General features: G+C 35.8%; 1 protein-coding gene across 1 annotated transcript in view; it reads right to left on the bottom strand.

Moving 5' to 3' along the window:
• Window positions 1-6607: 6607 nt before the first annotated feature.
• LOC139696147 (RNA-binding protein 5-like) overlaps window positions 6608-23518 on the bottom strand; it is a 41846-nt gene continuing 24935 nt past the window's right edge. Inside the window, exons 12-19 of the mRNA XM_071594755.1 lie at window positions 23050-23178; window positions 20725-20845; window positions 18062-18351; window positions 15029-15295; window positions 13344-13519; window positions 11618-11774; window positions 11131-11298; window positions 6608-7109 (exon numbers count right to left, since the gene is read on the bottom strand). Coding sequence (XP_071450856.1) covers window positions 6972-7109; window positions 11131-11298; window positions 11618-11774; window positions 13344-13519; window positions 15029-15295; window positions 18062-18351; window positions 20725-20845; window positions 23050-23178 — 1446 coding nt within the window. The 3' untranslated portion in view covers window positions 6608-6971. The remainder of the gene's footprint in view (window positions 7110-11130; window positions 11299-11617; window positions 11775-13343; window positions 13520-15028; window positions 15296-18061; window positions 18352-20724; window positions 20846-23049; window positions 23179-23518) is intronic.

Genomic DNA, 23518 nt, shown 5'->3' with positions numbered 1-23518 from the left:
TGTTTGATTTCTTTTCAATCCATTTTAACCTTTCCATCCTTTTCCACGCCCAAATCTCAAAACCCTTCAGTGTATGCCTAACATCTTGCTTTATCAATCATGCTTCTATACCATACAAAACTATGGAATCTTTATTGCATTGAGAAAGTTGAAGAAATGCAGTTAACCAGTCTTTGGATTAAGCAAATTCCTCGAATCTCATCCCACCTAATCATTTTAATTTCCTTTTCCACAAAAGCAATCCATCCTTTTTCAGGCAAACATGCCTATCATCTCATATTTGCTAACATCAAAGTGATCACTTATAATCATGCCGCAGTTGAGCAAAATCACTCTCAGACTAAACCAAATTTCATGCTCACAGTGGCATCAGATATGAAGGTTCATTTGAAGATAAATCAGTGGTGCAGCCAGGATAATGAGTCTGAGAGGCAAAGCAAACTAATTTTAGGTAACCAATGAAGCATAGGACAAATTAAGAATATAAAAGGAGTAGGATGGGTTGGATCCATGAATACTAATTAAAGAGACAGAAAATATAATTTTGGGACAGGAAAATTCAGTCAAACTAGGCAGTAGAATATCCCTGTAAAATAACGAAAGAGTTCAGGCAAAAATTCAAGGAGGAGATTCTTTTTTACTTACTTTATTAAGTGGCAAAGGGTAGTCCAGAGAATTATCAATAAATTCATCAAACAACCTAGGCAAAGATCAGTTTAGATTCAGAGAGAGGAGAGAAACGTGATCTGCTTTCATTGATGAGAACATTGGTAGGACAACAGAATACAATTAGGATGTCTTATGTCTTGGCATGCCATGTAGCTTTTGAGAAAACATTCGAACAAGAGGAGTGGGCAGTAGATGGAAGCATTGCCGAGCATAAAATTAGACTGGAGAGATAGGTGAATTATTCAAAACTGTGTATCCCCCTGTGGAGGAATCCGGATGTGTATTAGTTTTTTTACATATTTGTGGAGGAAATGTTAAGGGTGGCTTGGGAAATGCTGATCAGGGAATAAAAGTGGGTGGTGAAGTTTTAAGTCAGGTTTGCAGATAACCAAGCAGTAGTCAGTCATCCCACAGGGATTGCAGTTATTGTAGAGTACTTTACAGGAGCAATGTGAGAGTAATAATCGTAGATCAAAGACAGAAGACATAGGTAATGAGAAGCTGAAAAACTAATAAGTGTAAATGGTATGAGAGAAAAAAACCAGAGCAGGTGGGACAGTTTATATCATCAAGAATATTTTAGAGGTAAAGAAGAGGGTACAATAAGAGGAAATAGAATTGGCAAATTAAGTGTTTACTAGAAGTGATGATGATAAGCTTAGCAAGGGAGTAAATAATATGGCTGTTTCAAAAGGTCTGTGTCATAGACAAGTTCTAATGAACATTGTAACTGGTAAGTTTGTTTTAAATATGGTCAAATATCCAATGCAAAGGATGCAAAAAAATACAGAGAAAATTCATGGTTCCTTAGCACTTTAAGTATACAAAATGCAGTGGAACCTAGCACAACAAGCATAATTCATTAATTTCAAAACAAATTACGTAAAATGTTTATTTAAAGAAAATTAAACATTCATTGTTTTGGATCAGGAAATCATATTCATCTTTTCTTCTACTGTGGAATGAAGCAAACAGGAATTTTTAAAACAAAACAATCAAAATAAATAGTTTACTATTAATGATACAAACCTAATCCCTTTTTACTAGAAAGCTGTCTATAGTAATTTATTTTGCCGAACCTTCAAAATTTTGTGAAAATGCAACCAAGCAGTTTCATTAACCCTCCCCTGGACTACAACCTAAATATGTTGGGAGGGCTTGTGCATTCCGATAACCCCTATAGCTGTGCTGGTGGGAGCAATGATAATTGGTTAGGTGCCAGGTAGGTCAAAGGATTGGATCCAGATGAAAGATAGTCCATGCAGCCTTTGTTCCTCAGTGAGGCAGCTGCAAAGGCATCTGACCCCAGAGGGGCGGCCACTGAGGGATGGTGTCACTTTGAAAACACTATTGAGGAAGGCAATGGAAAACTGCTCTAATTATTAATCCCCAAATTTATATGATGAACAGTATAGAGAAAATGAATCCCGACAACTATGACATTCAACCAAATCAATCGTGTCATGCTCGGCAGTGGGAGAGGCAAGGCTTCTGTGGTCGTCATCTCACGACACTCTTGCAAAGCAAAATCGACAGAAGCAGCGCTAAAAAGCAAGTTAGATTAGGAACTTGGAATGTTAGGACTATGTCGCGGACAAGAAAATTGGAGAATATAAAGCTAGCAATGGAAAGAGGAAATATAGATATTTTAGGTCTACGCAAGGGGAGATAGAAGGATGGCGGGGATAACTGGAAAGATATTTATAGAAAAATATACAGCAGCAGGGACAAAAACCAACGAGGGGTTGCCATAATATTGAATAAAGAGGAAGGAAGAAGTGTAGTCAACATAGAGCAGGTAACGGATAGATTATTACAAGTAGGGATAAAAGCAGAACCGACGAACTTTGTTATTATTCAGGTATACATGCCACCGAGCAACCATAAGGAGGAGGAAGTCCAAGGGATATACCATCAGTTAGAAGACAATCGTGGGTGTTCTTGCAGGGAAACATTTGATAGTGATGGGGAATTGGATTGCAATGGTAGGCGAAGGAAGAGATGGTGACGAGGTGGGGGACTATGGTTTAGGTATGAGGAATGACCACGAGAAGAAAGAAATTGAGTTCTGTAGGAGACAAAGGCTAATCGTCACCAAAGCTTGTTTTAGGCACCACTTAAGATAGGTATACATGGAAAATGCCAGGTGACTCAGAGAGGTATAAGTTATATCATGGTTATTCACTGATTTAGGAACTGCATGGTCAATTCATAGTTCCCTGGGAGCGAATGTGGACTCGGATCACAATTTAGTACTTATGATGCGTAGCGTCCAATTCAAAACGATAAGGTAGGAGAAGCAGGTTACGAAGTGGGAGGTAGAACAATTAACTGGATTGACAAGGAAGGAGTATCAGCAGGCCGTAGAGAAAATCATGATTGAGGTTAAGGAGCTGAGTACTATTGTGGATAAATGGGAATATATGAAAAGAGGGGTATCAGAAGTTGCAAAAGAAACTAAAGGAACTGTCGATAGGAAAACTACAGGGAACCATGGATCATGAATGAGATGATTAGAAAGATAGATGAGAGAACGAACTGGAAGAATGTAAATTCTGAGTTAAATAGAAGGAAGTATAAAGAGTTAACTAATAAATTGAAATGGGAAATGAGCAAAAGGAGCATGGTGGAAAGTGCAGTGGTGGAAATGGAAAATGGATATGGGAAATTAGCATAGGAATGGTGACATTGGTTACTATACAAGAAGTTGAAAACCTTATCAGGAAGTAAGAAGGATAGATTTGAATACACTTAGTGATTAGTCGGGTAGAATATACGGTAGCCAGGAAAGATCCAAGAGAGATGAAAGAAAAATACATAAGAACTACATGTCAGCAGATTAGAAGACTTAGGCCAGCAAGGTTAGACATAGAAAGAGAACATAACATAGCTGAAGATAGCTTAGGTCCAGGCATACTTGACAATGAGATAGGAAGGTTGGAAGGTGGAAAGCACCAGATCTTACTTCAGATAGAAAGGGCGTTAAGGGGGATGAAATAAAAAAGGCCAAGGGGTGGACAACATTCCCACAGAACTATGTAAAGGTTCAGGAGATTGGGGGAGGAAGAGTTTTTATGGGCTAATTCGTAGCATTTATGAAACAGGAATGTGGCCGGAAGGTTTTGTCAGATCAGTGTTAGTTCCTATTCCAAAAATGGTAAAGGTTACTTCATGTGAGGACTACCGAACTATAAGTTTGATATCACACACAGCTAAAGTGGTTCTCAGGATCATCAACAAGATGGATAGCAGAGCAAATGATTACTTAGGAGATGATCAGTTTGGGTTTAGGAAGATGAGAGGCACATGTGATGCCATTGCAGTAAGGTGATCACTAATCAAGAGGAATATAGAATACAATTAGAATGTATTTGCCTGTTTCGTAGATTTCAAAAAGGCTCTTTTGATAGTGAATTGGAAAAAACTAGTGAATATATTGCAGAAAATAGGAATAGATTGGACAGATGAAGCTAATCTGCAACCTGTACATGTCTCAGACTGCTCAGGTGCCAGGGGTGACAGAGAGTCCAGTTAGGAATAGGAGTAAGGCAGGGTTGTCCATTATCATCAGTGCTGTTCAACGTATTAGCAGATAAAATGATTAAATAGGCATGGGAAGAACTGGAGATAGAAATGAAAGTCAGCAGAGAACTCATAAAATCATTTAGATTTGCTGATGCTCAAGCTTTAAGTTTGTCAGCTACTAGGAGGTTTGAAGACTGTGATAGAGGAGAGAATGTAAAGGCAAACAAGGAAGGGGCAGAAATAGGATACAGATGTTCGACGGAATGAAGGAAGTATATGGATATGTAGAGGGACTTAGTGGTAGAGTGGGATGTTCCATTTGTTTTGTTGGGAGAGACGAGATATTTATTTGGTAGTTGTCCATCCTAACCTACCTTAACCAGTAGAGTGCATATAATAATTATCATTAAATAATTTGTTGGTATGCATCGCCACTGCCTTATTAGGACGATTTTTTGTATGCATTGTACAATGCAAGTTTCCAATGGGCAGCATATTAGCCTGTTTGGGAATTAATACTTCTAGAGGGCTCAGAGTTTCTGAATGGTGAAGAAGCAGGGGTTTAATATTTAAGTTACTGCTTGCATTGGCACAAAACAGGAGTGTGAGATGACCTTTCATTGGCTTTTGGCCGGGCAATGCATTTTCCCCTATTGTTAACAGTACAAATATAGTTTTTCTTAGTAACTTCTTCCCGAAGAGACCTGTCTTGTCACAATTAAAAACCTGTTGTGGCAAGTAGCCCTCAGAATCTACAAGCTTCTTAAAGTTAGCGAGGAAGTTCTCTGCTGCCTGCGAGTCAAAGCTTGCTGCCGTGCATCACAATTTTCTCAAACCACACATGGCTCCCCTGAAGTACTTTTTTGGCCATTGATAATCCTGGCAGAATCTTAACAAGGATAGCAAATCAATTTTCCCTTCTTGCAAATGCTTTCATCATTAACAGTATCTCCTTGTACTAGCTTTTCGTTCATCCATATGAGAAGCAACCTTTCAATATCATTCAGAATACCTACTTAACCATTACATAGATATTCCTGTCATCTATCTCCTTAATCTTGCCCTTGATCTTTAAGAAAATGCACATGCAAACTGAAGTAGTAGACATGCTGTCATTCTGGGGATTCCCCTCTCCTCATCACTGGTTATCTGAAAAGTCACTCCCTTATCAAGTTATTTTAGTCAAAATATTTTTGCTTGTTATTAGAATTACTCACTATGAAAGGTCCCCATTAAGCAAGGTCCCACAGTATTAGGCAAGGACAAACCAGTTGTTGATTTCTCCCATTACTATTTCATTGAGTTCCAAAATTTTGAACTTTAAGTGATTTTGCAAATGCCAACAAATGCAAACTAACAACTTTTTGCAGGATATAAAGCTTAATTGTGGCTACTTAAATAAAATCTCACCTGATTCTGCATAACTTGATTTCACAGACTGCTAACTTTCATGGCAAATTAACAATTACATAGAAACAAAATCACACCACTAGATTTTACCATACTTGTAGTAATATTACAAAATAAATATTAAAAATATTTAGACAGCAGGACTCTTGGTATATAAGCAAGCATTTCCAAGTTTATCATATGAATGTATTAGTTCGAAGACCATGTTAATGATCTTTCAATACCTCTGTACCTTAATTATACTCCGTTGGTTGACCATACCCAAGGTTAATTCCTTCAGTTTAAGGGCTAATCAAGAAAATATCCTCAAGTCTTATATTGTGGTAGATTCCTCAGCACCAAAGCCACTAACCAGTGCTTCCCAGGTTGCTTATTTCTATCATTAAATCAATCAATTAGGATCGAAATTCAATGCAATGTTTAACAATTAGCAACCCTTATTTTCATTCTCAAAATTTCCCAAAACATCTAGTCCTAATTGTTTTCCAGTGTCTGTATGTGATTATTTATTGAGAAGATCTCTCGTTACTCTGGTGACATAAACCATAATTTTGCAGCTAAGCTAGTGTCCAGCTGGGCCTTTCACTTCTGTGCCTCTCACTTTCCAATCATTCTCCCCCAAATTGTTGCACTATTTCCTTTGTAAAAATAATTTATTTTTCAGTTAAGATAAATCATTCTCCCAGCTCGTTCATTATTAAGTAGTTCAAGTTAAAGCTAGGTAATATTTTAATAAGCAATAATGTTTCCACTTTGGAACAATTGCCACAAGTCTAAAAAATTCATATACTGCATATTATATGTATTCTGCATGCTGAACAATTTAACTTTAAAAGATACCCAGTAATATGCATTTGAATATGTATTATACAGTGAATTCTGAATACTCTGGATTCCAAAAAATAAAATTCAGTTACGATTGTGACATTTTTTTATCTGTAAAACGAATGCAAATTTTGCTAAAAGGAGAAATAAGACCAATTTCAACTTAATATTTTCCAACTTTAATTGAAGTAGATATAGTTCTAATTACAAACATACCACTCTTACAACATACAACAGTCATCCTCAGAAATATAAGGATAAGAAACAACTTTTCACACACTATCTCGCACACTCATTCAACTTTTTAAATGTTTTACAAATTTCATTAGGATAAAACATCTGAATGCAAATTGAGAGCAACATCACACATTACAACACAAAAACAATAACTCCCTGAATTTTGCCACTTTCTAATGTATGCTTCTTCACTGTTACACAAACAACACCACTGTTTTCACTCGTCCAAGAAATTGGAAGAAATATTTCAAATTAACCTACCCACTGGAATTATATAGAGTATCATTTGTAGTCACAAATTCACTTCACTTTTCTTCATCGGCTACTTCCTTATAGCGAGCAAACATAAGTTTCTTCACACTGTCTTTGTAAGTCTCCCCAGGTCTAACTGTGAATGTGCTGCCTTTGAGACCCAAACCAGCAGTAGAGCCACGCCCCTCTGCCTATATTTATAAAAAAAGCAATTTCATTAAGAGACATTGATTTGTGTACCTATAATATTTTCGGTCTGGTGGGAGAAAACCGGCGATATATACCAACCATGTTAAGCAAAATATAATGGAGGGAATTAACTACTACAAAATACTATACAATATTTTTTACACATATATAGTCAACTCTTTAAGATAGATATTTTGGATAGACACAACTACCAAATAAGTGACTCCTAACAAAACATAATCCAGCTAAACTACAACAGGTCCCTCTTCTTCCTTCCTCCATCCTGTTCTCTTTTATCTAACACACTTCCCTGTATTACAGGTTTCAACATTCCACTGCAGTTTTATCCTTCTTACATTTACTTTTCCTGCCTTCCAACAAACCGCTGTCTTCTCTCACCATTCCAAGTTCTTCTTCATTTGTTTTCCTTCCTTCCATTTCACCTTCCGTCCAACATCCCTATCCTGTTCCTTCCCTTTCCTCGTTTGCCTAACATTCTCCCCTCAATTACAGTCTTCAACATCCCACTACCGGTCAAGACCCCATTCAGCCACTTTTCCTGCCTCCACAGAATTTCTCCCAACAAACCCCTCTCTTCACCAACCATGCAAAGTACTTCCTGATTTGCTTTCTTCTCTGTCCATTTCACCTTCTCCATTCTTCTCCACACCCACATTTCAAAAGCCTCCAGTCTACGTGTATCCTCCTGCTTCAATCTAAGTTTCTATGGGTCTATTCTAAACGACCTTACTCAACGTTCCTCTCATCAACTTCCTCCTCCTTGTAGCCTAGCGCAATTCTTCTCCTTACATCCCTACTACTTTGACCGTGTTGGTCCAAAACACTACCGAGATACGTCAACTGTTCTTACCTGCTCTAGTTTTTACCGTCCTATTTTAATGTTAAGCTTAGACTTTGTCTTTCTAGAAAATCGCATAACCTTTGTTTTATTAATATTGATTCTCATCCCATACCTGTCGCACTGAATTTCCAATTCACTCAGCAATGCTTGCAGCCCCTTGGCTGACTGACAAACTCACGCTTGGTCATCAGCAAACCTAACTGATTTTACAATTCTTCGCCCACCTTCAATTCCTACCTCCAGTTCTTCCCATGCCTCTTTAATCATTTCCTCTACATACAGGTTGAACAGCAACAGTGATAATGGGCAACCCTGCCTTACACCTCTTCCTAACACTGCCCAACTGGACTCCTCATTTCCCACCCGCACCTGAGCAGTCTGAGACATGTACAGGTTGCAGATTAGCCTCCTCTCCCTCCAATCTATTCCTATTTTCTGCTATATACTCATTAGTTTTTCCTAATTCACTCTATCAAACGCTTTTTCGAACGCTATGAAACAGGCAAATACCTCCTGGTTGTATTCTATATTCCTCTTGATTAATAATCTCATAACTGCAATGACATTACACCCTTCCTAAACCCAAACTGATCATGCCCTAAGTAATCATTTGCCCTACTCTCTATCCTTTTGTTTATGATCCTAAGAACAACTTTAGCTGTGTGGGATATCAAACTAATTGTCCTGTAGTCCCCACATGAAGTAGCCTTTACCTTTTTCCGAATTGGAAGTAACACTGATATCAGTCTTCCGGCCAGATAAATACTATGAATCAGCCCATATGGCCTCTTCCTCCCACATTTTCCTAAACCTTTTTAGAAGTTCGCCAGGAACGTTATCCACCCCCACAGCCTTATTTAGCTTCATCTCCCTTAATACCCTTTCTATCTCATCGTCAAGTATGCCTATATCTCCCATATGTCATGCTCTTTTTCTACCGCCACCCCTGCGTTATCTTTTTGAAACGGATGCTACATTTCACAACAACTAATTTGTGGTCAGTCCTGCATCTGCTCCCGGGAACCTGTGCGAATTTATCACACTGTTCCTAAACCTCTGTCTAACCAGGATATAATCTAGCTGACACCTTTCTGAGTCACCTGGCATTTTCCTTGTATACCTGCGTCTTTTGTGGTGTCTAAACCAAGTGTTGGTGATGACTAACCCCTGTCCCTGTGGTCATTCCTCGTGCTTCCCCCCATAGTCCCCCATCTCATAACCATCTCTTCCTTCTCCTAGCGTCTCATTCCAATCCCCCATCACCATCAAACTTTTCCCGGCAGAAACACATCCTATGACATTGATCCATAGAGCGGGGATATGTCTTCATAGAGACAATGATTAATGACTGAAAAACTAGCCTGCAGTAAAAAAAATACACAACAATAAGATAAAAGCCTAAAATTATTGATATGCACCTGACCTCCTAAATTAAAGCAAAATCTAAAAATAATGGCTAACCTCAAGAGTAAATATGGTCCAAAATGAGAAAATAAATACATAATTAGTCCCAAAGAATCACTTTTAAGTCAAGTCACTAAATTAGAAGAAATGCAGATTTTAAGAACAAAACTACTTAATAAATTGTTAACTGATCCCATAAATAAACAAAAACCGTTACGTGGTTCTTGTACCTACACCCGTTGGCACAAGTTATCCTGCCAAAATATTTGACATTCAGACATATTTTAATTCTTAATTCACAGCTACATAGATTGAATTAATACAGTATAAGGTGTCCAAACTCAAGTTGACTTTTACTTAGGTGCCTGAAACAATTATTTGTATTCGTCACACGATGATTGAAAAAAGACCATCAAAATTTTATTTCATTGAAGTACTACATCTCGTTAATCAGTTCTTCACTATGGAAAATTAATTGATGTACCTGCCAGCCATCATCATACTTCACATTTCTTTCAAACATTACTGTACTTTCAAGTATCATTCGAGTTTGCAAAATTAGAGAGCAAGAAGTTTGAAAATAAAATTTTACAACCTATTCAGGTCACTTAACCATGATTGGTTGCAGGTTAAAACTTTAAATACATAAAATATCACAAAAGCTTTCATAAAGATCAACAAATAACTTATTGCCAGCACTTCTTCATCGGTAAACGGAATGTGGGTAAATTCAGTATTTACATAATTTTGCAAAGGATTAATATTTGAGAGAGAAGTGATTGCTTCATTCTAGATTATAACAGCTGAAGGGGATGAGCTTTGTATTCTTCCAATGAAATAGTTTTTAATCTACAACATGATTGCCATCATTAACTTTTAGCACCAGAGCTGTGGTTGCCTTCAAATGTTTATGCAAAGGTTATTTTGAATAGTTAAATAGTTAATTACCTATTTTGCACTTACGAAAAAACTATATTGATAATAATCTACCAATAGTAATTTTAATAAATTCTTTTCCAATTAATGCATGGCAGAGTCCCGGCACATTGCAGTAACATCCTCCTAATTAATTTATCCTAATATTTATCAAATATGAAACTTTCATACTATTGTCCTTCCATACTATATGGACACACACAATACAGAATTGAGTGATGCAACATTTGATGAGGTAGTAATGACAGCTTTTTACTAGCTAAAGAAGCATGTCACAAAAGAACTTTTCCTCTTTCATAAATTTCTTAGATTCCTGACTTGTTCCCCCTTCTGGTCGGCAGAAAGAGTTTTCTAGCTCAGCCACAGACTTGCACCAGGCGAATTCAGAGAGAATCGCTGGGAGAAGAAAATGGTTTCCCTCTTCTCGCAGGGAAAATAGTCACAGATTTGAGCCCCTAGTTAACCAGCCTAATTATTTTGAATGAAAAAACAACAACCGACCTTTTTGTGTTTGTACCAAATGATGTAAGAGTGGACATTACATGCCGGTCTCTGAACTTATTAATTCCACATCCTCGCAAGCTGTCGAGTGTTTAGCTTTGTTTCAACCATTTAAGAAGTTAGCGAATGAGCTAATAATGTCAATGCGATCCACTCTTCTAATGAATGAATCAAATTTCAATCAAAACATAGGCTCACATTCAAGCAGATATCATTCCCAAAGAAACAGAGGTTAACTAAAAAAATGTGGCAAAAATATTTTGCAGTTCATAAATCAACAATAATTGGCACAGCATCACCTTTAAGAGAAACACGCTTACCTCCACAATTTTGGTCCTTCCTTGATTCGACTTGCCAAGCCCCATCCCCTCCTGCCAGCCCATCTTTTGAAGCAACTTGTTTCCAACATTGTCTGATCCGATTCCTTCTTTTGTAGGCTCCTCATACGAAGTGGCTGCTGCCTCTTCTCGTGCTTTCAGGTACTTCTCCTGAATGAACAATGTGACCTTCCAATGTGAGATGTTTTACAACATAACCGGAAATTCCATTTCAATGTCTCAACATCTCTTGTTATTTACAAAATGTCTTTTTCTACAATGCACGATTGAGAATTCCCATCAAGTGACTAATCTTATGAACTTAAAAGATATGAAATTTGTAATTAGTCAACAATTAGGAATTAATGGGTAGTTAAGAAACCAGTAGAGCTGCATTAAAAATATGATTACGAAACAATTCATTCAGATTGCACTAAATGTCTCAGTCACTTGAATCTATCTCCTGAAGACAGCATTTTGCTCAGCCCACCTTCAGGCTGTTGGGATGGGGCTGATCTGGTTCCCCAAACTTGAGCCTTCGTTCCTTGGCTCGATCCCGGTAGTTCAGTGCTCTATCATCACCGCCACCACCACTACCTTGAAAGAGTCTCAGATTTTGTTTGTGCAGGTCTGATAGCTGTTGGTGTCTGCAAAATAAAAAAATTAAGGTCGCATAAGAAATTTATCATCCACATTAAAATTTCTGAATCCCTTCTATATTTGTAATTGTGCAAGTTGAATTTCCCAGCATTTTCAGGGATAAAAATGCATTAATATTGTACAAGTCAAATTACAGGACAGTAAGATTTGGTTTAATTCTTCACACCATAACAGTTGGAAGTCCAATATTTACGAACTTATCCCAATTGCTACAGTTGTCTCAGAAGTATGTATAAGGAGTTTTGTCTCATATATGGGCACTGTAGTCTCCGATCTATCCACAAGCACCTAGTAGATGCATCTATTGACTAGCTAGCTGCAGATGACATTACAGAAGAATTCATCTTAATTTACATTTGTTCATCATTAAAATTTCTCACAGTTGAAAATTCCACTGATTGATAAGGTAAATAGTTGACAATGATTGACAATTGATAATGTAAATAGTAGCACTAAAAACTGACTAATAAGGAAATCACTGCCAGTCTTTCTTTAACAAATTACTCCATTGTGATTCCCGTTTATTTCTTTCTCATTTTAACTCTATGTGTATGCATGTGTTCTTTTGAGAGCCAGTGAGATGCTGAAGCCTGAAGCAGAGAGGAGAGCACTAGGGAAGTAAGAGGGAAGAAAAAGAAGTATTTTCAATTGATTTCACTGCATTTCACTCTCTGGAATCTGGCTTATCACATGTGCAAAAAGTGAGGCTATCGGGTCTCCCAATAACCTATATTACTTCCAAAATAATCTAGGAAGTAAAACCATGGCAAAAATAACAATAATTTAGATTCACTGTTTACTTAATGGAAATTGTTTACTAATTTACAAGATTAACATAATTTTATAAAATTTCAAAGCACGATAGCGCACCATAGAGGGTGAAAAGGTGTGTCCACAGCAGCAAAAGGGTTAAGGAAAGTATGCAGTGCAAAAATAATGCATTATTTTAACATGTATTGCCAAGGCACATCATAAACCTATACTAACCAAGTGGATTACTTCTAATAACACACTTTAATAACAAACTATGAAAAATCAACTAATTCATTTGAACAAATTTATAGAAATAATTTCAGTAACTAATATTGAACAAGTACTTTGCAGAAGAAGATAAATTTCTCCAGTTTTCAAATTTATTAAATATATATTGTCATGTAACCAACCAACTGGAAAATGTAAATATAAGCTGTAAACTGTTAAACAGCAGGATAATTATTTATCTATAGTGCTCCTCATTTATTTATAATGGTGAATAAAAAGACAAAACCATTATGCATCTTAAATGCATAAAATAAATAAAATTTAATTATTTCTTCCATCCTTGCATAATCTGCATGAGTTAATTCAAAACAGGACAATTTCTTAGTTTCAAACTACAACAAAATAACAGCTTTTTAATTTTTGGTCAAGAAATATCTGAAATAGCCACAATGTAGTTTTTTTCATCACGCTACAAGAAAACAAGGGTCCACCGATATAATTTGACTACTATGCTTTCCTGCATAAGCTCCACAGAGCAGGTGTCCACAAAATATATTTATAAAAAAGCTACCAACCTAATGAGGGCTTCCTTGCTCGGGAATTGTCTTTTACAAAGCAGGCAAGCTAACTTGGTCCAGTCAGTATGTCTGTCATCGACACCTCCAGCTCCACCATCATCTCCATCCTCTTCTCCTTCACTCCCTTCCCCATAAGCTGCAACCAGACCACCCTTGCTTCCCAATTGAGCAGACTGAAAAGACAAATGCAACAGATTAGACCATACATTTTTAATTCAGAGGCAGTAGAAGATCATTCACCCCAAAATTTTCTATCATTTAATCCAAATCTAAACTTATACGACGATGAACTCAAAAATATACTAGAATTTGTTACTTCATTTTATATTCACAACATGATTTAGTGCGTAGCATCTGCTACAAAATAAATTTCATGTATATTTAAACTGTGAATTCATAACAATATTGATGCTTTTCAGATGACCAATTTAATTTGAAAAGAATACAACAAGAAATTCTAAAATTGCCTATAATTACAGCAGAAGCACGCACAACAAGCATAATTTGCCCCACGATCTTAATCTTAAAGCAAAACACTAACTCAGTGAAACGACATATACTGCATATAAATACACATAAAAATCAAAATAATGCATTCCATGCAAAAAGAATTTATTTAGTACAATATTCATAGAAAACTATGAACAATTGTTTAAAAACGCAGATCATGTTCATCTTTTCTTTGGTTGCTGAATGAAACAACCAGGAATGCAAACAATACAATTACCATAGTGATTAAAAGAAATGCTTTTCTTTTCAGTTTTAGTCAATTTAATTATAATAATTAATTTTATTAATATTTAAATTAAAAAGAATTTTATTTAAACCTAGGTATTGGCTAGGCTAGATAAAATGAGGTATGTTTCTTTAATGGGTCGGAGTGGTATACAGGTTTGTTTTCAAATGACAACTGCTATTAAAATTTGTAGTGCTAAAGTAAAGTAAAAGAAAGGTTCAACGTAGATTAAATTTGACAAGGTTTGTATAAAAGTATCTGTAGAATCTTTTGCTGATATTTGCGGGAAGTATTGAATTTAGACCGTTGGTTAAGTGTGCGCATGATCGGAGAATGTATTGGCATTGATTAGACTGCACACCATTAACACAGAAAATTTTGTGACAAAATTTTCAATGCATGACAATGTTGCAGATTGGAGGAAAATATAAATTCCAATTATGCAAAATATGGGGTTTCACTGTAAGTAATAAGAGCAAAATGATTGGATATCACAAGGAAAAAACTATTATCAATAATATCAATTGCTTAGACTAATATAATACTAAAAACAAGTAAATCAAGACAGTAAGATGAAAGAATTAACTGCACCTCAAAATAAGGCTTCGACATCAATCAAATCCAATACCAAAATTTAATGAACTTCATTGTCCATATATAATGCATTTCAGTTTAACATTAATAATTTTACAGAAATGTTAGTTTTAAAGGCATATTACATGGCACATAGAAACCATTCAAGGTTAGCATGCAAATTTCACTTACACTTGGCAAATACTTTTAAGATGCTAGGGTAAGAATCTAGGGCATCAGACTCTTAGTTATAGCATATAGCTTTACCACAGAGTTATATGCTGATATTAGAAACTATGAACGAATATTACTGTCTCTTTGTTAAGTGGGCAAATATAAAAGAAATAAGATCCCCAATTTTTTCTTCCCTCACCATGGACAAGGGAGAGGATGCCACCCGGTCATCATCAGCACCACCAGAGCCTCCATCTCTTTGCCTCTGCAAAAACTGGAGCAGAGGAGCAGCAGGAGGTGCAGAGCGTCCAGTGTCCTCCCCACCTCTATCTCGCCTTTCAAGAACTGCATAACCTGCATCTGCAGCACCACTCGAACGTGGCATAGATGCAGAAGCCAATGCTGCTTGTGCTTGCCTCGCGTTCTCCTTTCGCTGGTTCAAAGTTTTTGCCCACCTTTCCATGTCCTGAAAATAAAATAAGGTAAAAGAAACTGTTTAATTTCAAATGTTTTCTTTTTTCAATTGACTACCAACATGGAAATCCCATTATTACATCTTCCCAAAATCACCTCCAGATTACACCAAATTAAAAGCAAATAGCAGTCCCCAGCCAATAAAATGAGATTTAAGAATGTAATAAGAGCTTCGATGTGTGTATAAATCTAAGTAAGTTTTACATTGAAACTGAAGGCCATAATAGTCTCATAAATGTCACATATTTGCCTTTTTCAAAATCTTTCCCCAAAACATAAGTGTTAAATTTATTGAAGGGTATTGTATGTCTCAGGAGTGCCACTCAAGAAGTTCAGAAGTGCAATCACCCATTTATGATGGGTGAATCATACTGTTAACTTCATGCCATCAGTTATATGACGTGAAAATTTTGTCAGGCAAATATTCACCAATTAAATACATTTCTAATACTGTTTTTATCTGCTAAAATGAAAATTTCAAACTGAAAATCTGGAGTATTGGTGGGTACAGTGTATTTTGAGGATTGATTTCAGATTATGTCAATACTTATTGATTTTTGATAATTTGCGTTTATCATAGGGCACCGCAAAACGGCTTAGCAGCCACAACAAAAAGAAAATTCGACTAGGGTACATGACACAAGAGGATAGGGTACTGGCCTACTCACTGTTCAATTTTCGGTGATGCCCTTGGCCATTAACTTCGCCCAAGTAGGGTGACCTTTTTAGATACCAGGTCTTCCTGGAAAACTACAGTGCACAGGGAACCCCCACCCCTTCATTGATCAATGACTATCATACAGAATTGGGCTTACAACTGGATGAGCTCCACTCATAACAAACCAAACTTCAGGGGGATTACTGTGGCTTTTGGTGAAATTACCAACTAAAGAGCTCAGAAGCTTTTACCAGTCAACAGGGAATTAAGAAAATTGCCTACCAAACTTAACTCTCATTAAGCTGGTTACAATATGCACAATTATTGTTGGCATCCTGGTAAAAGAGCAATTTTAATTTTTTACACAGTATAATAATTTCAAAAATATTTTTGGCAAGTCAAATGGTTATTTCTGATTAATAATTTTACAAGCACATTGAATTAGCCTTTCACAAATTAAGGATACTGAAATTCTTTAGTATCATGTAGAACTAGCGTTAGAAGTTAAAATAATCAGCAAACAATTTTGCATTCAATTAAAAAGTTAGCATAAATAGAAATAGTATTAGATATGCATAATAATCTAGTTTCATTCATATGAAGTTTGGATGGTCAAGGTGATACCGGCTTTATGAGTTTCACCATTCGATTAAGGATATTCTATTTCATGTAAATGTTACCGAATTTAGGCAAAAATTAATCTCTCCTCCTTTTCACCACTGCACAGATTTTACATATTTTAAATAGATAAAAATAAAATAAAATGCTATTACATAAGACATGGCACCAGTTCATTTACTGATACTAACCACTAATGCCCTACTTTAAATCCCTTTCTCTTGATCTCAGAGACTTTCTGTTATGGCACAAGCTATAATTATATTAGGATCAGATTGAAGTAATTTTCAAAAATCTAAGTGAATTAATTGTTACAAGCAATCATTATCAACAGTGCTCACTTCAGTAGGTGGTAGGGTATGCTCTCTTCAGATCTCAGAGTGGTGCATGATCCCATTCATCATCAGTGATGCACCAGGTGAAAATGATTAATGATGGAATAACAACTTCACAAATGTTGTAGGGACTGCACTAATCAAGTCTTACCTGCATCTTTAGTTTACGCACAATTGAATACGTTTTAGCTCTTCCCTGAATTCACGCTGACACTTAAACAATATATATTCAATTAAGAACATTTCTTAATGAAAAACATTAACGGATTCAATTAATAATTGAGTGAACCATGAAGTATTAATATTAGCCTTAAGATTTGATGATGAAAAAATTCTGATTCGTGCACCCCCAATAAGTTTATAAATTGACAATCTGGGGTTTTCACTTGAACAGTTTAATTGAATTATCAACCAGCCAAAATGGTGAAGCTCACATGATGTAGACTTTACCATTTTTGGAATGAGAATTGACACTCATCTGAAAGTCTTCTGACCTAATTCATCCCTCATTAATGCTACAAATTAGTCCATGAAGTATTTAGCCCACCCTTTCCTAAACCTTGAACTAGTTACACAAGTATGTTGTCCACCTCCACAGGCTTATTTGATTAACTCCCTTAATGCCCTTCCCATCTCGCCATTGAGGAAGCCTGGACCAAGCCATCCTCATCTATGCCCTATTCTTTTTCTATGCCTAACCCAGCTGGTCTGGTGTCTTACAGTTCCTCTTTATATACTTCCCTCTCTTGAATCTTCACTGGTTCAGCTAATAATTTTCCTGACTTATCTCTGATATGTTAACACTGATTTTTCCCTTCTTTCTTCATAAAAGTTTCTAACCTTCCTATATAAGGCACCAATGACTTCTTTTACCTGTTTACTTCCCATGTGTTTTATTTTCCCAATAAATTCTTCAAATTTAAGGCATAAATCCATGATTCTTCAAATTTAAGGCATAAATCCATGGAGTGGGCCTTTTTTCCAACTTAATCTTCCGAATTACCCCTGATTAATTTGCTACTCTAACAGATCAATAAGGTTTTAAGGCACAAGCTAACACCTATATCCTCGCATATTATTTACTTTTCTTATGACCAACATTTACATTGACCAATTTACATTAACAAACATGAAGATACCACTTTACCTTAGCAATTTTCTTGGCAACCTTGACCTTGTCTGGCTTATCTTTTCCCTTTCCTTTCCCATCACAGTCTTTGCCACCAGCTTGATGCTCCTCCCCACTACGTTGCATCTGCTCATCAGCGCCAGCAGGAGCTGGCAGGTATGTTTGCCGTATATGGTCCCAGTAAAGGAATTGTTGTGCGTGTGCATTGTAATAGTACTGAGATGTGGCATCATAATAGAGGCCAGTTTGTGGATCATAGTAATAGCCTGATGACTTGTCATACTGGTATGTGCTTACATCAGGAACAGCTGGAAAACAAAGCATTACAGGTGCTCTATCATCATTTCAGGACATTACTAGTTTTTAAGGGAAACGTACAAATAAGTGTAACATACAAATACAAAAAAAACCCTTGCTAATCTCGATAAAGGCTGGCCAAGAAATACAGGTTGTTACTAAAGGTGCAGTATTTTGCCTAAAAGTACGCTTTTCTTGAAAGTATCTCTGGACAAAAATAAAAACTGCATTCTGATGATTCATAATTTTTCCAGTAGGAAATATGAAGCAAATAATTCACTTGTTCATCAAAATTCCACACAATACCTGGTCTCACTAATTTGTTTATAATAGATTGCCAGTTCTTTACCTGCGCTTCTGTAATTGCCTGAGCACATACTTCATTATTTTGAGTTCTATTGGCAGTAAAACAAGGTGACAAAACTGGCGAGAAAAAAGCATAGCGTGAAAATAACATGCCTAACTTTTGCATTGTAGAAAAGGTGAAGGTACTTGAAATGTTAACGCTAGCTCCTACTTTGGTTCAAGCATTTGATTCAATTGAACAGACAAACTGGTCTGAAAAGGGGGGATGATAAACTCAAGGCACTTGCTTTCAAGCAATATCCAGATCAACTGGTTGCATCAGAAGACACTAAAAAATATAAGCAAGAAAAGTAAGTTGTACACAAAAGTATATCTATTCTGTGAGTGGCATAATTAGAGCATGCCTTAAAAAGTTTCCTCTAGTTTTCCGTGACACCTCATTCATGAAATAAAAACTTCAATGTCTCGATGTTTTCATTTAAGGTTATTCATGTACATCAGTCTTTATTTTTAAAATTTTGAGTTCGTTTTGTGCATACACACCTGTGAAAGACAGGAGAGAGGAGGACTATGAACAGTTCTAGTAAAAAATTGAATATGACCACACTAGTGATACAAATATGAACTACTTTAACTCATAATATCAGTCAGCTATAAAAACATTTGAAATTAAATAACAACATAATTTACATCTTGTCATGGAACCTGAAGGAGAATATTCATATTACACAAGTTGAAAACAAAGGGAATGAAAATGACAGACCCAAACATGATGAAGCATGAAAAAGACAAAGAGCTGGTGACTCTCTTAAGAGGAATCATCTGGCTCCAAAAAGCCAGTGATATTGACCAACATGGTGACGGCCCCGGTCTATCGGAATGCACATGGAATCATCTACCTCAATTACTAGGAAGGACAAATGATAAATGGAGAGTACTATGCATTGTTAATGCGCCAGTTAAGAGATGAAACTAAGAAAAATATCATCATTTGGCAAAAAAAACTATTCTCTTCCATCACTAAAATGCACAATGCACACCTGGAGTTATGATGGTGAAATTATGGAATTACAGTTTGAATTATTACAACATCCGTATCCACCAGATTTGGCCACCAGTAACTTTTTTAAACATCCACACTTGAAAAATGGCTCTGCAAAATATCCATGTCAAATGAGGGGGCCATCTCCAATACAGATCCTTATTTTGGGGACCTGACAACATCCTACTTTTCAGACAGCTTAAAAAAAATTAAAAAATGCTGGAAAGTGCATCAAACTAAAAGAAGATACTGTTAAAAAAATATAAAAATTGCCCAAACATTGTTTTTTTCATTTTTTTCCTTGAGACTCAATAAATGACCTATATAACATATCTTAGCATATTATGTCATACTATAAATGTACAAATAAGACGAATTATTGGGAACAAGCATCAATGAGTCATATACATACTCCTTGAATAGTTTCATTTCCAAAATTCCATTCTATAATACTTGGTCAATTTTTAACTAAGTAAGAATGTATTAATAGAAAAAATTGGCTGATATAATTAGTTAATTATTAATTTCCTCAAATTCATGTAATTCATTGCTGATTCGATTCATATGAAAAAATGCTCTGCACACACCTATTGAACATACACATAGATTTATAAAACCCTTTCAAAGCTGAAAACGAACGTAAAAATAACTCTTTAGAGAAACTATTTACAAACTAGATTCAAGTCAAAATAACATCAACTAGTCTACTCCAGTGATGGCTAATTATTACTGGCCAACATAAATATAATAAATGCTCACTTCAGAATGTGGTATGTAGGTTGTAACTTCTTCAGAACTCAGAGTGGTGCATGATACCATTCATCATTAGTGGAGCTTTACTATTTCAATTTATTAAGAACTTATTAATAACTATGGACAAATTACTATGCCACTAGTAAATAGATGGCCTTGCAAGAGAGGGAATAAAGAGCATCAAAGAGAAGAGAGGAAGCCCTACAGTCCTCTAATTCAACTATGACCCACGTTTAAGCTCATGCATGTGACTTGTCTACCACATTCATACATAAACACTTACGGTATTTTGGATAATCTTGTCCATGAGCATGAGTGGTGATGTATGGTACCGTACCATGAATAGTAATGGCTCCATTGCCTGATGTCGCAGATGTTACTCCTGCATCACTCTCCAGCTTAGCCTGTATCAAACATCATAATACTATTAGCCATTCCCATTGAAATGAAAGTTATACCACATGTCTACCCAAATTAAAACACGTTTCTTTGTCATAAAGCATAATGAAAAACTTGCCCATTTACTCAACGTGAGTCTCATAAAAAATTTAATTGTTTCAGATGACTTCACAATGAATAAAAGAGAATAGCAATTAGCATTGCCGTATTTGACAGCATGCAAGATGTACCCCAAGTTCATCAGTGCACACAAAAGAAACAGTTTCAACAGTTGCAACAAAAGCATAGGTAATTTATTAGGGCTGTTTTATCAAAACAAATAATTCTGCTCGGCAAGAAGACCACCGAAAATTAGGCTCATTTGATATCTCACTCACACCTCTGTCAACATTGCATAACGAATGCCATTGTCGGGTACCATTACAGCAATGAGTTTAAGAATTACAATCCTAACATTCTTCAATTGAATGATAAATATTACGCATAAAAAAATAGTAATCTTCAATGAAAACGTCTAACTTCATGGGTTAACATTCAATACTAAATGTTATTTTTACCTCAGATGGTCATCACTACTTATTTTGACTATAATATCTTAATCATTATATTTACTTACATAATTATATATTTATTAAAAAATACAATTCCGGAAAAAATTGCATCTTATTCGTAGTCAAATGGAATATTTTATAATGAAAGTGAAAAGTTTTTATTCATTTCTATTGGATAACTACCGCTTGGGTACCCTATGTACCCAATCTGAAATACTGCAATAAGTTAACTCTTTATTGTCCATGCTAATGGATTCAATTCGCAAGGATCAAATAAGTTACAAGTGAATATAATTAGGAAACAATTGAATTCACCTTTTGCTCAATTAGCATTTTTTAGCAATGGAAAATACAAGTTTTTCAGCCATTTTTATAAGGTTGAAATTATAAAGTTCAAGAACACCGAACCATCATCAAGTGAATAGCAGACGGTATTGTCAGAATGCTAAATAAATCTCGTTGGTATAAAAAAAACCATAGATTGGCAAAGGACAAATCTTAACCAAGGATCACTGATACAGGTCCATGTTCATAGTACAATACAGATTAAAATAATGCAGTGTAGATAGTTAATGACTTTTATGTCGCCAAGCAACACTAAACGTTTGCACGCCTTACAGGAGAATATGGAACTGGAAGGGCTAATAAATGCAATGGAAACAATAACGAGACACTATGCATAATACAAAAATGAAATCTAAGAAATTTTAAAATATCGACAACTTTTGATTTTATAAACAAAATAAAAATTTTCAAAAGCCAAGGTAATTCAAACCTGTACTTTTTTTTAAGCACATCAAAGTTTCGAAGCATTTAATTAACTTTATGGTTTTAATTTTAACAAAAAGTTTTGAGATTTTGGGAAAAGAGAAAACCTGAATAATCCGCAAAATGGATAATCTGTTAAAAGGATAATTGAGAGTAAAGTTCATTTTTTGGGGGTATTCTACTGGTTAAGGAAACTTATGGATGGACAGCCTATAAAATATCACTAACCAAAACAAAATCTAATCAGACACCACGATTTGATTCCAAAGAATGCTTGAGTTTTGGTGCAGATTCAAGAGAATATATTTCAAGTCCATAACTGTAAAATTTACACAAAAAAAGATGGAAGTCTATGCTACAACCAACCACACTCTGATGAAACACTCCCTGGATAATGTGCATCCAAGAGGCAATAAATGTAAGGGAATCATTGGGAGAGAGAAAAATTCTACCAGCCAGACTGGCATGGAATGTTACAATTTTCATAATCAACAGTGCTCACTTCAGCAAGTGGTAGGGTATGCTCTCTTCAGATCTCAGAGTGGTGCATGATCCCATTCATCATCAGTGATGCACCAGATGAAAATGAATGTTATTTATGCCAGGAATTACACAATACGTATGTATTATTAGAGAAACAGCTCTTGCACATGGGCAAAATTTTGTACAATGTAAATCCTATGAAACATACCCTTAAAGCAGTAGTACGCTGAAAAAAGGACTGATTACATGCAGAAAGCATGACGCTAAGTTAAGGTCTTGCCTTTATGTCTCAAAAATGACCATGTCACATATGTCATCATCTCAAGTTTTAAATATCATAAGTTGAACTTTTATAAACTAGGAAGAAAAACAACTTGCTCAAAGGCCACTAGAAATGACAAGCTTACTGGTTGCTTGTTGAACTCCTTAGCTGCCTGTGCTTGCAGGATAGCAGACTGGGCTATTGCAGATTGAGCTGCTGCAGCAGCACTGCTAGAAACTGCAGTAGCTTGTGTTGGAAGAACGATAGTGCCACCCTGGAAAAAATTAAAATAATTGGTAACTCAGAAAAGCAAGAGATGCATTGAGAAAAAACTTAATAATTATATATATCTTTACCATTTAAGCTCCCGAATAATTTCTGTTTATATTTGAAGTTATCTTTTACTACATAAAAAGCTACCCTCCTCCCTATTTCTAGCGAGTAAAATTGTAGTTACTTCCTTAAAATCTTAATGCCACTATGTCTACAGCCTCTTATTATCTTTCATCCATGCTAGATATAACCATTACGAATGGAATTAACTTTGATGACTTGCGAGGAAACTCAAAACAACTTGATGGTTCTATTATTTAATGGATCCTAATTAGATAAAG

Source organism: Hetaerina americana, unplaced genomic scaffold, assembly GCF_022747635.1.
Source record: "Hetaerina americana unplaced genomic scaffold, ioHetAmer1.1.p SCAF_7, whole genome shotgun sequence".
In the NCBI taxonomy this organism is placed as follows: domain Eukaryota; kingdom Metazoa; phylum Arthropoda; class Insecta; order Odonata; family Calopterygidae; genus Hetaerina; species Hetaerina americana.
Note: the sequence above shows the minus strand (reverse complement) of the source record. Positions and strands in the feature narration are given on the sequence as shown.